The 17,180-nt window shown below is 34.0% G+C and overlaps 1 protein-coding gene across 1 annotated transcript; it reads right to left on the bottom strand.

Moving 5' to 3' along the window:
• Positions 1-6,009: 6,009 nt before the first annotated feature.
• On the bottom strand, positions 6,010-6,994 carry LOC112082156. Its single transcript, XM_024149255.1, has 3 exons — positions 6,720-6,994; positions 6,595-6,634; positions 6,010-6,540 (listed from the first exon to the last, which is right to left on the bottom strand). The coding sequence occupies exons 1-3, from the start codon at positions 6,992-6,994 to the stop codon at positions 6,010-6,012; spliced, it is 846 nt and encodes a 281-aa protein (XP_024005023.1).
• Between the last annotated feature and the right edge of the window lie 10,186 nt (positions 6,995-17,180).

Below are 17,180 nucleotides of genomic sequence, written 5' to 3'. Positions count from 1 at the left end.
TTTGATTTTCAAGAACGCGTAAATTCAACCAATAAATTATTTCTTCAGTGAACAAACAAAAACAACTGTTTCTAGATTTTTATTTTTTCTTTCGTAGATGCTACAAAATCATATTATTTATAAAACATAGTGTTTAGTAGAACATGATAAAATCAACAACCAAAAAACAAAAAAAAAATGATAACAAAGATAATAAATCAAAATATAAATTATAGCTAATACATATCTAAAACAAAGAACTGTTTCCATGCACTTCGTTCCGTATCTTCACCCAAGTCCTGAAATTAATATTTAAGAATATATGTAAACAATATAGTACTACAAAAAAAACTGTATTAGTGGAGTAGGGTTAATATCACAATAATTATCTTACTTTGCCCGAAATTCAGAAACTTGATCCATTGCAGGAGCAGTCATGAAACGTGAAACACCTTCTTCTTTGTGATTTTGGATAGTCAATTCTTCTAATAAAAAAAGAATCAATACGCATGATGATACCTATAAATTCAAATTATTTAGAGTTATATCAAATTGAAGGGTATACCTCCAGTTCTCGTAACACACTAATCGGTTAAAACGCATATCTCAAATGGACCATCATATCCTATGCATTGTTCTTTTATGTCAGATGCTAATGAGCCATGTGCGATACATTCCAATGTATTATCCCTTCAAATTACATAATAGAGTTATTGTAAAACTAAATTATCATAACCATAGACAATAGAAAATAAAAAGAATGCGCTTACTCATTGTCTTTAAGATGAAAACGAAGTGTCAGGACAATTTTTCCATTTGTCTGCACAACTGGTATGAGATCTCTTATATTGCCAAGTACACCAATCAAATCTGAATAAACACACATATCAGTAACACTACAGCAAATTTTTCAAAAATAAAAAAAAAACAAAAAACAATATATAATTATACTAACCAATAGGGTATTCATGAGCGGAAGGATTATTGATATCTGAGAAAATTGTACGAAACTGACGAATGCCTTATTAGAAATTGGAATTATACGTGAAACTTTTGTGTCGTCAGTCAGAGTAATCATAAAACCGTGTCTAGTTATCTTGTCGCGATCACTCCTGAGCAATCGGTTGAGACTAAACCGAGATAACATAATCCAGTGACCTTCATGGCAAACTCGTTCGAAAAACTCGATCATCTGATTGTGAACAATTGCCTGAATTTGGCATCCCTACAATATAAGAAAAAATATAGAAATTATAGAACCATTAAAGAAATATACAGAATCAGAGACTTATTACTACAAAGTTTAGTTTATAATAAAACTAACGTTCTCGTCGGTCATAATGAAGCCAAGACCTGGTAATCCCTGTGAATCATTCACGCTCCACTTTTTCAAAACTTTAACCACAATCATCCAGTTATCTCTCCATCCATTCATCTCATGAACCAAATCATAACTACCCATGTTTGTCAGAAGTTTAGAGAGAATAAAATATCAGAAAGTAGTTATGTTCTGTTGCATCGAGTCTTTATCAAATCATCTATATATATACGTAACGTTTTTTAAAATATGATTACGCTTAATGATGACGATTCATTAGACACCGTTTACTTGAACCGAGTCTTTAAAAACGATTTTCATTATCCGTTATATATATATATATATATATACATATATATTCAATATAAATACAATATGATCCCAACCACTAAAAACAAATTATCTATAATTTTTTAATTTTTTAAAAATATAACAAAACACAATCTATATATGTATATCTTCTTTCTATATAATTTAAAATAAAAATTTAATTCAAAGACAAAACATATGTGTATATATATGTTTTCATACCGATAAATCATTATTAAATAAAGGAATTCATGATTGTATTAGTTTTTTTTATTATTATTTCGATATCCGAATATAAATTGGTTATTAAGGTATCTACAAATATAGATATACTGGACCCATTAATTAATCATGACTTAATATTATTGATATAGGTATACCGGATATTATTAAGCAAATAAACATCTAAACATTAAACGAATCTAAATCCCTACAGAAATATTACTGATTTTGATTTTCGTGAACAACGATAAAGACTAAACACGATTGGGTCCATATCGTAGAATATCTTTTCTATCACGATCATTAAAGTTTTTATGAGCTCTTGGAAAAGATAATTATAGTTAGAGGTCTATTGAAAATTTATGACGATAGTCAGTAAGTTTTTCCTGTGACAAATAGTCGAAGTATATATATGTTTCCTAATATATTTACCTTAGGCAATTATCCTGATTTCTAGTATGTTTACTTTAGGAAATTACTCTGACTATACCAAAAATAATCAAAATATTTTCCATAACAGAAGCCACAAAAATCTTATAAAAAGAACATAGTCAGACATCGAACCTAACAATATGAGCAAATAAAAAACACATATAGTACATAAAATATAGTTTGATAATACATCACAAAATTAATATATAACAATAAGAAAGTATGAAATAAAATCACTGATCTTAGTTTTAAAAGTAGGCATAAAATTACTAAGTAATGAGTTCGAGAATACAAAGAAGAAACAGTGAAAATAGAGAGACAGAATAGAGGAGGTCTACAAATAACATCAAACAGTCGATGCTCTCGTCCGTACTTGGTTCCGCCTACGAAAGTGATAAAAAGTCATTACCTAAACGTTTTAATAAACATTGAAACAACAATATATAGAATCCAAAAATTTTAAATACTCACGTCGCTCTAAATGCATCAACTTCTGCATTGACAGGATTGTACAAAAAATCTGAGCATAGATGATTAGATCGGAGAACCACAGACTTCTTATCGATACCTAAACAACAATAGACAAAAGTTTTATTCAACATTCAGATTTTAAGACATATATGAGAAAATATGTATATACCTTGGCCATTTTTCATCTTCCAGAACCTTAACACCCAGACAACCGATTCACATGTGTTTCTCTGATATACATCATGGAGATTTATTGCTAGAGAACCACGAGCGTAACATGTTAACCGGCCTTCTCTTCTGCCACAAGAAAAAACAATATGAAAAATGAAATATTTGGTAAAGACTTTATATGTTAACAGTCCTTTAAATATAAAACAATGCACATGATTCATAATATCGTGCGTCTACTATCTCAAATTGGAGATAAGCGAGAATCTCTTCATAAGCATCATTACTTGCATTGCAGAGTGGACCCATCTTCACAATCGTTCCCATAACGTCTGATAATAAACGAAATAATAAATTGAATTTAAATCTATTATAAAACTTAACATATATGTTTAGAGATTATCATGCAAACCGATAAAATTGATTATTTCTTATAAAAAGTTAAAGATAAAATTTGTACCAATTCAGATAGCCAAAATGAATGGCTAGATCCACAATATCATAAAATCGGAAACAGTGGAGATACAAATTGTACGACCTCGTTCGAATAGGGGTGATAATAGTGACAGAAGTTAACTGCAAACGATGTTTATTGATCGTTGTAAGCATTGATCTAGTTGCTTCTTTAACGTAAACGTTGAAAATCTGAATCCAATGTCCCTGTTTGATTTTTTTCCAGTGAGTGGGAAACTCGTTTGGCATAATGGTTGCAGCGATCCGAGTACCCTAAAAAAATAACACAGCCAAAAATAACAGTGAATAATAAATAGAAAACATAAAAGAAAAACTTCAAAAAAAGACACATACTTTGATATCAGACAGAACCATCTCGATAGTATTTTTGAAGAATGTTGAATGCTTCCAGAGCCTGACCACCTTGACAGATATTAACCACCCTGTTTTGTAAGTATCCAAACATGCAACATCGACAACATCAGACATTTTAGAAACCTTTTTTTTCGATCGAGAACTCTGAATGAGATTTATAAAGAGGAAAACTAAAAGTGACGAAGTATGAGAAAGTGTGTTAAAGATGAAAAGGACAGACAATGCAGTTGAGTAGGCAGTTATTCTTTCTTATAAATTTATTTTCATTTGAATTATTTAAAAAAAAAATTGAACAGTTACCATTTAAAGCCTCTTATTGTCAAAACCAACAACAGTCCCACTAATTTATGTCAAGATATTTCCATATCGATATTGACCGATTTGTTCGTTTCACATGTCAGAGAGAATATATTCCATGTTTTAAGTTTCACCAAAGATACACGCAACCTCAATAAGTAAATATACCATTTTACTAAATATATAATTTTGCTAAATTATAACACTTTCCATAAAATAATATGATCTCTCTCTATAGCTTATGTTATTTAGACAATTTTATGTTTCAATATTTTAGGAAATGATATATTCATACAACATCATAACAAAAATGACATTTATGTAGACTTATATGTTATAACTTTATGTACCTACTTGGGCAATTTTCCTTAAAATTATATGAAACAGGAAACCTGGAAAGTCAAACGGTTAGGTGCAAACATAAAGTCGCATAATCTTCCCCATAAAAAATTGAAAAATGAGAAAATTGATTATTATTGCACACCTTATAAATACTCACTTGAGGTTTTCTCTTCAAAGAACTTTAAAATATCTTATAAGTAGCCTTATCGTTGTGAGAGCATTCATAAGAACATGGCGAACACAAATGAAAAAAAAAATCGATGAAAATGGCTTGTTGATCATCAATCCCCCCACCATTGGTAATCAGATTCGGTGTCGTGGAACCTAAGTCACCACCTTCACCAACAGATTCCGAGATCGAGCAAGAAGAATTATGAGAACAATTACACTTACTCACCGCATCAAATCAGAAAGCCAAATAGAATACTCCTCAGGTAATATATCCTCTTAACTAAAGGTTATTTTTATCATGTCTTACACAATGAATTGTAAAATCTGCATATTCTATTTATCGAGGATGACAAAGGCAACCCATCTAATGAGACACCCCAAGCAAGTTGCACAAAACGAAAACATGATCTGATTCTAGATCTGGAGATAGGGTTGAAGTGCATGTATTGCGGTTTTGTGGAGACAGAAATTCGACACATGGATACCGCCGAATGGGTAAGTAATCAGAAATATATTTAGATTAATAATGAAAAATTGTCTAAAATCTATGTGACTGAGTCATGATATTTTGTTATTGATTGCTCATTGAACTCTCTGTTTTATAAATAATTCATGTTTAAATATAATATTGAGTTAGTTTAAAGTTATATAATTTTACAAAAATTTAAATTGGATTGTTTGTGTTTGTGCTTGAAGGGAGAGGAGAAGAAAAATAAAAAGAGGAGGTCTGGAGTTTAATCAACAACCATATCAAATTCCATTTTTTTTTTCTGTTTGCAATGATCACTTTAAAGACAGTATGTATTTGGTTTAGTTTTCTAAAAACTATTAAGTTTATTTCGATGACATTGATAATTTGGTTTTGGAGCATTCTCGATATTTATAACTATGTGACAATGTTCATCACATGAAATGTCAATAGATGTCCAATAATATGCTACAATTTAAGTTTCGTTAAAATATATTATCGAATTGAGTTTGTCATTGGAATATCTGACTACAGTTAAACGTCAGAGATCAAACCATTAATAAAAAAAACATTAAGAAAGCTGCTAAATTATACATGGTGGAGTAATATATATATGAAGAAAAAACGAATCAGATTGATAAAACCGAGTAACTATACAACTTCCAATTTATATACAATATTTGGGTTCAATAAAAATAATAGTCGATACCCATATCCATTAGTAACATTTTTTTGGTGTAAACCAATCAAACATAATCTAATATATGGGCTTTACAAACCCATTTACGATAATAGATAATCTAAACTTAGTACATGATATAAGAATTATTTCAGGTCTAATTTAGTGAAAATTTGAAAACGAATTACATCAGATCCAACTTAGTGAAAAATCGAAAAACATTAAATCTATTAGTAAAACCTATAAAACCGAATGTAATTATAATATAGTAAAAAGAACTAACATATTTCGAGATCCATAGAGAATAGATAAACAAAAAAAAAATCATATCTTGTCAAAAACTTCCTTGTAGACGACATTCAATGTTTTGCTTTGTAGTTTGTTGTCTTTATCGGTGATCAATATCTTCAAATCTTCTCTAGGTGTAACCCTCGACACAGCGACATAGAGTTGCCCATGAGTAAATACCGGCCTTGGAAGATACAAACCAACCTTTTCGAGTGTTTGTCCTTGGCTTTTGTTTATAGTCATTGCAAAAGCTAATGTGATAGAAAACTGCTTGCGTCTCATCCTGAAAGGAAGTTTCATCTCCGAAGGAGAGAGGAATATACTAGGAATAAGTACTTTGTCACCAACTTTGCTACCTGTTATTATCTGAGCCTGGAGAACATAATTAGCCATCTTAGTAATGATGAGTCTTGTGCCATTACAAAACCCATTCTTAGGGTCGATATTTCTTAGAAGCATTACAGGAGTACCCTCTCTCAACTTCAGGACATGATTAGGGAAACCAGACATCTTGATACTATTTAAAAACTCCTCGGTATAAATCATATTGTTGGAACCACCTTTATTCTTATTGGCTACACTCTCCGATGGTACTTCAGATGCATCATTGTAATTGACAACTTCTTCAGCCGTATCAATGCTATCACAACTAAGATAGGTCCTTTCAACACATGTTATATACAAAACAATGATTGTATTATATAAATTTAAACAAATAAGTTAAGAGGAACTAATAAAAAATAAACATACCCGACAACTTTGAAAGCATGTAATCATTTATCTTCTCTACATCACCGTTTCTTGGACTCAGTATGGCACGGTCTTGAAAAAATTTAGGATCAGACTCTTTCGAAAACAAACTCCCATAAATCTCTTTGACGGTCGTTTTTATAGGATCTTTACAGTCTTTAATCAACAGATCATCAGGAATATCAATCACGGCTTCACCACTCCCATCATCATTTATCGTTCCATCACCAATGTCTAAGATCCACTTTGTAAAGGCAGATCGTTTAAGCATCGCACGGCTACTATCTCCAGCTATAGGTCACATGTTCTGTGTAAGTCTCAACACTCTGCATTTGTACCACAGAGGTGATGAATTCAAAGTGGCCATAAGTATCTCTGTCTTCCCAGCATTTGGAATCACTGGCAATATTTGCCTGAAATCCTCTCCCAAAACAATGACCTTGTCACCAAAGGGCTTGTCAACTTCTAATATACCACGCATCGTTCTATCTAGAGTCTCAAAACAGTCTTTACTCATCATCAACGCCTCATCCCATATAATGAGTTTAGCAATCCTTATCAGGTCGGCAAGATTCGACTCCTTCTTGATTGAATGCGCAGTTCGGCCTCCTTCTAATAGCAACGTAGCAATCCCGCTCGATGCAACCTTAAGACCAACATCACCTTGGGAACGTAGAGCAGATCATAATAGACTCCACAAATAAGTTTTACCAGTACTTCCAGAACCATAAACAAAGAACATACCTCCGTTGTTCTTATTTACTGCTTCTAGGATCTCATCATAAACACTTCTCTGTTCGCTGGTTACAGTGGCTAACATCTGCTGGTTTCTAACTCTAAGAGTTTCGCGATTGTAATTAATCTCATCCCGAATAAGAGGATTATCACATGACTCCAGAGTAATATCTTCAGGAAATGGCATAGGTGTGAATTCTTTTAAAGATCTCCCACTTACACGTAAAAGAAGTTCTATTTCGATCAGAGCAAAGTCTTTAACTTGCTCCTGAGATAGACTAACAGCTACACAATTTCAAAAATTTACAAAAGATCAATTAGCTATCAATATCTTAAAGATATATAATAACAACAACGTAAACGATAACTATACGACTTACTTTGATCCCTGGCAATCTTTCTGTAATTATATATGATGTCATCTTATAATACCTGCCATGTAGCATCCCAAACTCTAGAAGGAATGGATATACTATGAGTAGTGAGCATGATCACAAAAAGATGACGGAGATAATTGGCAGAAAGCCACAATCCGGCCTCATTGATGGCCTCAATATATTCTTTGTCATCATTCAATAATCCATACGCATAGCAAGCGTCTTTAAACGAAGAATGTAGAACTTTGTTGACCGTTTTTATATCGTCAAAACTACGTGGTCCTTTGACTAAATTAAGCAGAAGCCTTAAATAATACGCTTCACCTGCCCCAATGGGTACGTACGTAATTCTACCAAGAGCAATTCTCCTTGATCATGGCGTCCATATCCTCTTTGGTCCATTCCATACAAATCTCGAAGGAAGTTGCGCATAAGTTAACGTCCTCGCCAGTTCATACTCCTTGTTGCACTCCATCCAAGCAATAAATTTTGACGTACCAACTGAGACACGATTAATAACCTCGTCACCTGGATCATCCTTGTTGTATATGACCATTTGCTGGTTCGGTAAATGAAAGGGTAGTTTAACTACAGAAACCGTGCGATGGTGAGTACGATTACCGAAAATTCTCCACGTAGACTCCAAAGGCGCTACATACCTATATAGAAAGACATTATTAAATAATGGAAGATTGGAATTTCAAAGATATAAAAGATGTGAACAAAATGTTTAAAACATACCTACAGTTGAAGTGTTTCTTAATCTCATTTTCTTTATCATCATTCTTGATAGTTGCACGGATGTAATCAGCACCTTTATGAATATATTTGAATCGATACTTTACTGATCGCGACTGTACACACCATTCGACGTTGATATGAGCCCTATAAAGCAGTGTGAGGCTCCTATTATAAGGAACCACAAATCCATTATCACATTCAATACCCTTTTTAACGATAACTTTCTTATCATTACGTCGCCTGTATATAGGATATCCAACATCATATATTTAAGTGATCGGACTGAATGGTTTTGGAAAATACTTTGTACATTTTCCTTCAGCCATGCAAACACTATCCTTATTCAAAGCACCACATGGCCCATACATCATGACATCTCCTACTATCTCATACAGCGCTGGATCAATATCTTTGTCAGGAATTTCAGCACATATTATCTTATCAATGTCATCACCTGTTGGTAGCTTGTGACCAGCCTCTAAAAAAGAACGATGTGTGCATGAGGTAGTCCCCGTTTTTGAAACTCAATCGTGTAGATCGCTGCAACGAATAATTTTTAGTTTTTAAAAGATTAGTTAGCATGATCATCTAGCAGTGGTATGGACAATATCTTGCTAAACGAAATAAGATACTTAGTTTAATAAAACATATCGGCTTTTACGACACCTAACACATTTTCTTTGGTGAGTCTGTGCATGAGATTATCTAGTTTCATCTTGAAAACTCGCGTACATATATCTGGCCTATCTTCTTGCTTCAAGTTATGTCTTTTTAGGTGCCTGGTAATCTCAGGCCAGTTGGGATTACACGTAAAGATTATGAAAAGATCCGGAAAACAAAAATGCTGGCAAGTAGTCATTGCATCTAGATAATGTTGCACCATATACATTGTACCACCAGTATAAGAAGAATGTATAATAATACGTTTACCCTTGTCAGAAATATCAGTGTCACCTTCATCAACAGTTTTTTTTATCTTATCATAATTTTCGCAACGAAGTTTAGACTGATTCATTGAAATGAAACATACTCTATTAGTCTCAATCATCGTGTACACATCCACTAATAACTGCTGGAATAATCTTCCAGATAAAGGGATGATTGGTGACTCGCCAACCCTCTCCTGTATGCGGAAAGCAAAAACCTCTCTCATAGTAATATGCAACATTTTCCTCCCTTTGGTATCTACAAAACCAATATCGATACCAAGTCTGAACCCGTCCTCGCCATAGGGAAACAATAATGGATATTGCAAAGACAAATATGCGGGATGTAGTTCACTGATCCTTTTGAGATTTCCAGTCTTTTAACACTTGATGATGATATCACGTGAATCTGTCTCAATATCGAAATCATTAGGTATCAATGCAGCAACCTCGTAAGTAGTTGGTAGATTCTCAGTCCTTCCATCACTTTTCCTGTCATGCCTTAAAATTAACCTTAACCGGCTTGTATCATCGTTAGGACCAAACCTTTCTCGCACGTTTCGTAATGCATCCACTTGTTTGTTATGTTTATCTAGCATATTTTTTATTTTCTCAACCACCTTCTCTCGCAATTTATCAGTCGGTCCCGTTTTCCTAAAAAGTTTTTAAAATAAAGTCTTATGACAGTTAGAACCACATAACATTTAATAACAATACATATATGTTTTAAAATTGATCTCAATGATTAAATTAAATATAAACCAAAGGAATAATAATCATACCCATAAGCAGCTATTCGGTTAGATGTTTCATTTGCAGTATCATATATATACAGCTGTAAAAAGGCTGGTTCTTTTCTAGGAGCTGGTAGCATATCCCCTATACTATGGTAGTTCTCCCCCACTCATCTGGAAAATGTATGGACCTTTACCGTCGTTGATTTCTTTATTTATTTTTCCTCCAAGAGAAGTGAAGGAAAAAATCATATTATACGCCCGGAAAAACTCATGAAAGTGATCACGCAAATCACCATCATTGTACATCAATGCTAAAAACGAATTCGGAGGGTCTTTAAGAAGTGAAAGAACGACTTTACCCTGACCACAACACATGGAGAATATAGGCTTCCCACGTCGATATCGTTTACCCAACCTCTCTCCATACCACATATAAGCCTTACACTTACCACATATATATATAGGATCACCATCATCGTAATAACCTGGTTAGGAAAATATTCATTGATTAGTATTAATTACACGATATTTATATATTATGTATTAAATGAAATATATTAGTCCAATGAAAACTATAAGCTCCATCCTTCAGACCAGGACTAACTGATTCCAATAAATCTGTTCTAGTAACAACGGTCTCGGTTGCTTCCTCATCACAAGAATCAGAGAATTTAGCACGTTTTTTGGGTCTTCCTTTTTTTTATTACCCGGAAGTTGGTTTTTTCATATCCTCACTTTCCGACATAGAGTCTTCATCATTATCCCTATCGGACTCAGAATCAGTAGCAATAAAGCAATCAAACTCTTCCGTGTTGATAGAAGTAGCCGAAAAATCTGTTTGTTTTTTCCATGGAAAAAATAGTAAGTATAAAACAAGTATATAATTATTAATCTACATTGTAATCATTAAAAAAGAAGATCAAACCAATAGCTTCTTCTTTTTTTCTCCTCTCACGTATGATATGCATTCTTCTCTGTTGTGCATTACGAATTCCCTGGGGTGTTAGATCAGGAACTTCATCAATATTGTAATGAAACAAACCTCCAAGTTGGTCAATATCGGTTGCACTGGTAAGGGCATATCGTGCGTTCTTAGCATTACCACCTACAAATTCCAGTTAATAATAAGCAGATTTATAACACATGAATGTTTTCAAAATGTAATTTAGTTGAAATATCACCTTTATTTGGAGCAATCGACGAAGATGAACTTTTTTTCCGAGGACGCCCAAGCTTACGTTACATAGTTTCTAATGAACATTACTTATTCTTCACGATAATATGCTTATATTCTCATGCACCATAATACTCCAATATCGAAAATTTACATTTTTCGTGATAATGTTAAAATATTATTGAGATACTTCTACATTATAATAACGTGGACCTATAAATAATTATTTATTATTGCAAATATGTAGAGCTAATCCTAAAAATATACCTCTACATTACAACAAATATATTCTCCTAATATTTTTTCGAAAACCGAAAAGTTTATCGTTATATTTCTTAGAACTTGAATATTCTCTCAAAAATATAATTATTTAAAATATCATCTCAATAAATTATATCACATTTTTTTGTGGACAATTATATTATACTTTGTTACGCAAACGTTTTGGGGATAGCTATGAATATCGAAATTCATACATAAAAATAAAATTAAAAAATATTATTTTCATACACTGCGACAAAAGTCAAATTTTATTCATATCACATACGATGTCTAACACAAACCATAAAAATTAAAATATAAAAATCGATATAAAAGAATTCCAAAAACATTATCACGGAACTCGTAACACCAAGGTCTAACGACTGAATATCAACTCTCGAAACTGATAGACCTCGAAGCATGGTGAATTTAGAATAACTTGTGTGCAATCATACGCGTAGTTGCCAAGAAACACCCTATATTATCGAACAAACCAAAATCAAATCATATTTATCGCATATATTATACAACCATCTCATATCAAAAACTAAAAAATACCTCGTCGAACAATTATCTTCGCAAAATGAATGATGCAAATAACGACATCTTGTTTACATCCACCCAACTCACGAAGAAAAGTTTCAGCATAATCACTTTTCAAAAAACATTATAAACGTCGATTCCCAAAGTTTCTCATCAAACAAAAATCAGTGTGAGTTAAACTTAAAAATTCGTTTTCATCAAACCCTAACCTAGCCGAAGTCGAGAGAATGCGGACTACAATCACAGAATCAAACCACGGTGTTATATTAAGTTTTTGATTAGTATTTTTTGTGTGTTTTGTTTTTGTTTTTATTTATGTTTTCATCATTTGACTCAATAAACGACGGTACTATATCAAAACTATGCTTATAGTAATATTATTCTTTTCGTATACCTTATTTTCTTCCATTTTTTAAATATATTTTTATTATATATATACATATTTATGTTCCTAGTAAAATATTGTAATACTTTTAAATCAACAACAGTATCAATGGACTATGAACACAATTTTGCATTGAAAACATAAAGTAACACTCTTTGTAAATCAAAACAATACGCTAAAATGAGATTCTTTGCGAAACAGAAGAAGTTTATAGATATTGAATAATTTATTTATTACAATAAAAATAAACAACAGCTGTGTTGTTCAAGTACACAATTTATAGAAAACGAAATAAAAAATTAATATCTCCTACGGATACTGATATTCATATCCATCATCCAAAAGGGTAAAATCAACTGAAGTTTCAAGCTTGAAACAATATAAAAATATTATAAAATCATAAAAATAGATGTCAATAAAATACATATACAGGATACAATATCAAAGATGGAATTTACATACCTCATCTTTGCTATTGCCACTTCTGGAGTAGGAGGATCCTCGATAATATCAGATATGAATATTTCTGATTCAACTATCCACTCATCTAATTACATATACATATTCAGTACGCATGTGGAAACAATATATATGTTAAACTTCTGATTAATTTCTGTATTGAATAGATATTAATAGTTAATATTTACGTACCTCTCCACATATTGAAAGAGAAAAATCGCAATACAATAATATGCCTTGAAGACCTATCACGGTTCGTCCAAAGTTCTTCAAATTTTACTGCCAAGTTATCCCAAACAATATATTTCAAGGAATTTACACTGTATATATTTACACCAACATATAAGATAAATAACATAGTTTAATATATCAAGAAACCCAAGTCTGACACCAGTTATTTTGAGGATAAGTTGTACTTACCCGAAATCTTCAAGTATAAAACGAATAAGTGGACGTTCTGTGGGTGTATCCGATGTATCGGACATAGGAACACCTCTTTGAAGTTTCTGAACAAAAGTGACAACCCCGAGAAGATCAACTGCAAAATTAAATGACTAAGTTATAAAAAATTATTTCTCAGCTAATGAGATAAACCAAGATAATAACATGCATGTAAGAAACTTACCAAGATATCGGTCTGTTTGAATCGACCCAAGCAAAATATCTATGAATGCACAGAAAGAGTATATTTCTCTGGAATACTTCGGATCAGTTTTCTCAATGATTGTCTCCTCGTTGAAACGTATATGACAGTTGTTTGATGATATACTTGGATGGGTGATATGTCTATATTTTACATCATTTAGAGTGCATTTTAGAGTCCTCATCATGTGTTTTCCCATGTAAATTGAGTCTTTAGGCATGAAAATAGGATTTAGGGCTTGCATTAGGTCCCAAAGAGTTTTGCATGTTTTGAGGTCTTTATCAGGTGCTTTGGGAGTCATTTGGAGCTTAAGAAGAGGAGCAGAGAAGAAGACGGTGAAGAAAACGGTCAAAAATGGTGAGAACCGCTTGGAGGAATTTCTCGGCCAAATCGCATACCGGGCGGACAGAAACCTCGGTCAAAATCCTTACCGATCGCTCATTACCGGCCAAAATCCTTACCGATCGTCCAACCTCGGCCAAAATCCTTACCGATCGTTCAGCACCGACCAAAGTCCGTACCGATCGACCAAAGTCAGCCTGGGTCGAAGATCAGGCGTTAATACCGCGGGTTGAGTTTTGGCCGAGGCGAAAGAATTTTTACGACCAAAAAGCTCACCGCGGTACACAGCCCTCGGTCATTTTTCTTACCGTGGGAAGCTTTTCTCGACCAAAATCTGTCCTTGTCTGCGCAATTCAAAGATATGAAATCCGGGGAACCTTCCGGTCCGAATCAGTTGGCGGGGTCTTCAGCAAAGTTGGAGATAATCAAACAAAGACCCCAGAACAGTTGGAATCATCCAATTCGGACCAGTAGGGAGAAAGATACAGCTTCCGGAAGATGCACCAACATTACGCGCATCCGAGAACTGAACGGCGAAGTACAAAGGTCACGGCGGACGGAGCCTTTCCGGACCAAATCAGCTTGCCCGGTCTTCATCAAAGTTTGAGATCTGTGAAAGACCTTTTCAGAACAGTAGGGATCGCTCAATTCGTACGAGTGGTTTGAAAGATAAAGTCTCCGGAGTTCACATCGGTCCAAACAGCTTATTTTCCGGTGATTTCGATGCGGTTCAAAGATGTGAAATCCAGGAAGACTTCCACTACCCAAGCTCCGACGGTTTCTTCACCAAAGTTCGAGTTTATTGAGTCACCTTGACTATGGAACTGGTCTCAGAGCATTTGGAGTCGTGGGTCGAAAGTTACTGCTTCCGGAAGGCAACATGGTCGATACGGGCCCAAATATGTTGCGATACGCGCTAAGTGTTTCTTCAGGGCTCGGCATCATTACCTCGACATCGGCCAAGTCAAGGCTCATATTTTGGAAGTATCCTGAGCTAGGCCTCGTACTGATACCTCGGCACGTTGGGATCAAGGCATGCACACGTAGAATGGAGCTGGAAACGACTAAGTGTTGAACATGCACCTCGGTGTAGCGACCTCGGCGTGCATGCCGGACCCTGTTCTCCCGAACCCCTCGACGTCCAAGCGCCTCGGCATTTTATGCCGAGGTCCATTGTCACAAGCCCAGAATCAAGAACAAAGCTGCTCAAGAACACACACGTGAAGATGGATCAAAGACTAGGGTTCATGCATGTTCTTGACGTGTTCTTCACGAGATCTTCATTTGGATCTGGACTCACGTGCGCCCCTCGACATGAAAACCTCGGCTTCACTCTCCGACACACCGTGGCACTCACCCATCAGCCCAAGAACGCGGTTCAGTACCCGGTTTGTTCCGGGCTGACCCGTGACACTTTACCTTTGCTATATATACATTTCGAGACTAAAAACCTAGGCATCTGATCTCTTATCTGTTTTTGGCTTTAAGAACTTACCTCTTTTGTGAAACTTGATCAATCTAATCCGATATCTCGTTTTTGCATCAGAAATCTTGTTCTTTCTTTATTTTCTTTTGTCATCTATCATTAAACTCCTCATCATGACTAGCTACACGTCTTGCAAAAGACTTAATGAGCTCGTTATGATTAGTGAGTAGTCGTTTAAGCAGCTTTAGATGAGTAGATTAGGGTGCTTTCAAGGTAGATTAGTGGGTTTAGGTGTCTAGTCTTGCATGTTTCATTCCTTAACCGACGAGATCTCTAGGCTGGATCCAAGCACATCACTTGAGGTTCAGATCTGAGACATATCTCGCATCAAAAGTGTTTGTAGAAATGTCTGAACCACTCGGTTAAGGGTTTAAGAGTCTTTCATCGCGGGGGTGATAGTTTGTTCTCTTAAATGACATTTTTGAACTGATTCTTATTGCTGATTGATTCGATGCTTCTCAAAAGACATTTTTGGTATGAAGGAGAATCAGTTTAGATGCTTAATACTTTCATGAGAAGATTAACATACCTTGAGTTCAAAGTTAAATGAAACCGCTTGATGTTTTGATTCATTAACCAACTAGTTGAACTTGGAAGCACCCGAGTCAAGTATCTCGTCTAAAGTCCCTTGCTTTATTACACATTATCATCATCTGAATCGTTTAGTTATTATTTGCATCCTGTCTCTGTTTAGATCTAATCATTTGCTTTACCTTTCATGCTTAGTCGTTTGTTACTTAGCTTAGTTCAAAACCTTCACCTTTTGTCTTGACTTAAATTAACAAACATCATAGTCTAGTGTCTCGTTGACTTGTCTGGATTGATACCTCTTTGTACTACTTCGACAAAGGGGATTGATAGCCCTGAGACCTAAAAAAGTCTTATCTATCAATGGGGTAATCTGTCAGTAACTGGAAATTTACCAAGAAAATACCACTCTCCTTCGAGCAATGCATAATCGAATTTATCAATTATTTCATATTGAATGGTACACAGGATGTGATTGCCCTACACAGTTTTATTAAATAAGAATCAATAAACGAATACATTCCCAAAACATGTATAGGAATAATAGTTTAAAATCTCATAAACTTACAAATTCATCAGCCAGAACTAACATCTGATTAGGGCAACCAATGGGAGTATAATCATAATAATTTCTAACTACTTAGACACAAATACGATGCCCGCCGTTTGTCTTCTGAAGTTCAAAAACCCTATCACATTGAGACATTCGTTGTTTTTAGTTAGATTGGAGATGAAAGAGGAGAAAAATGAATGTTTTTTTTATAGGATGGAGTTAATAAACGGTTATGTTTTTAAACGCGGGTTTAATATACTTTAGAAACGACGATTATGCTTTAAAGGCGGGTTTTATATACTTAAGCAACGATTTGCCAAACTAATAAAATTAAATGACAATTGGTTCAAATGTGAACTTAAATATATATTTAAGAAACGATTTGTTAAACTTTTCAAACTCGCACGTGACTGAACAGCGATAACCGTATACAATTGTACCGAATGTTCAAAATCGCTCATGACTGAGCAGCAATAATCGTATACTTTATAGTATTAAAGTATTTTTTCGGTATCATTAGAAAAATAGTTATGAGAAAAAACAGCAAAAAATAAACAATAAATATTC

Source organism: Eutrema salsugineum, unplaced genomic scaffold (genome assembly GCF_000478725.1).
Source record: "Eutrema salsugineum unplaced genomic scaffold, Eutsalg1_0 scaffold_1, whole genome shotgun sequence".
NCBI lineage: Eukaryota > Viridiplantae > Streptophyta > Magnoliopsida > Brassicales > Brassicaceae > Eutrema > Eutrema salsugineum.
The sequence above is the reverse complement of the archived record's forward strand: the minus strand, read 5'-3'. Positions and strand labels throughout refer to the sequence as shown.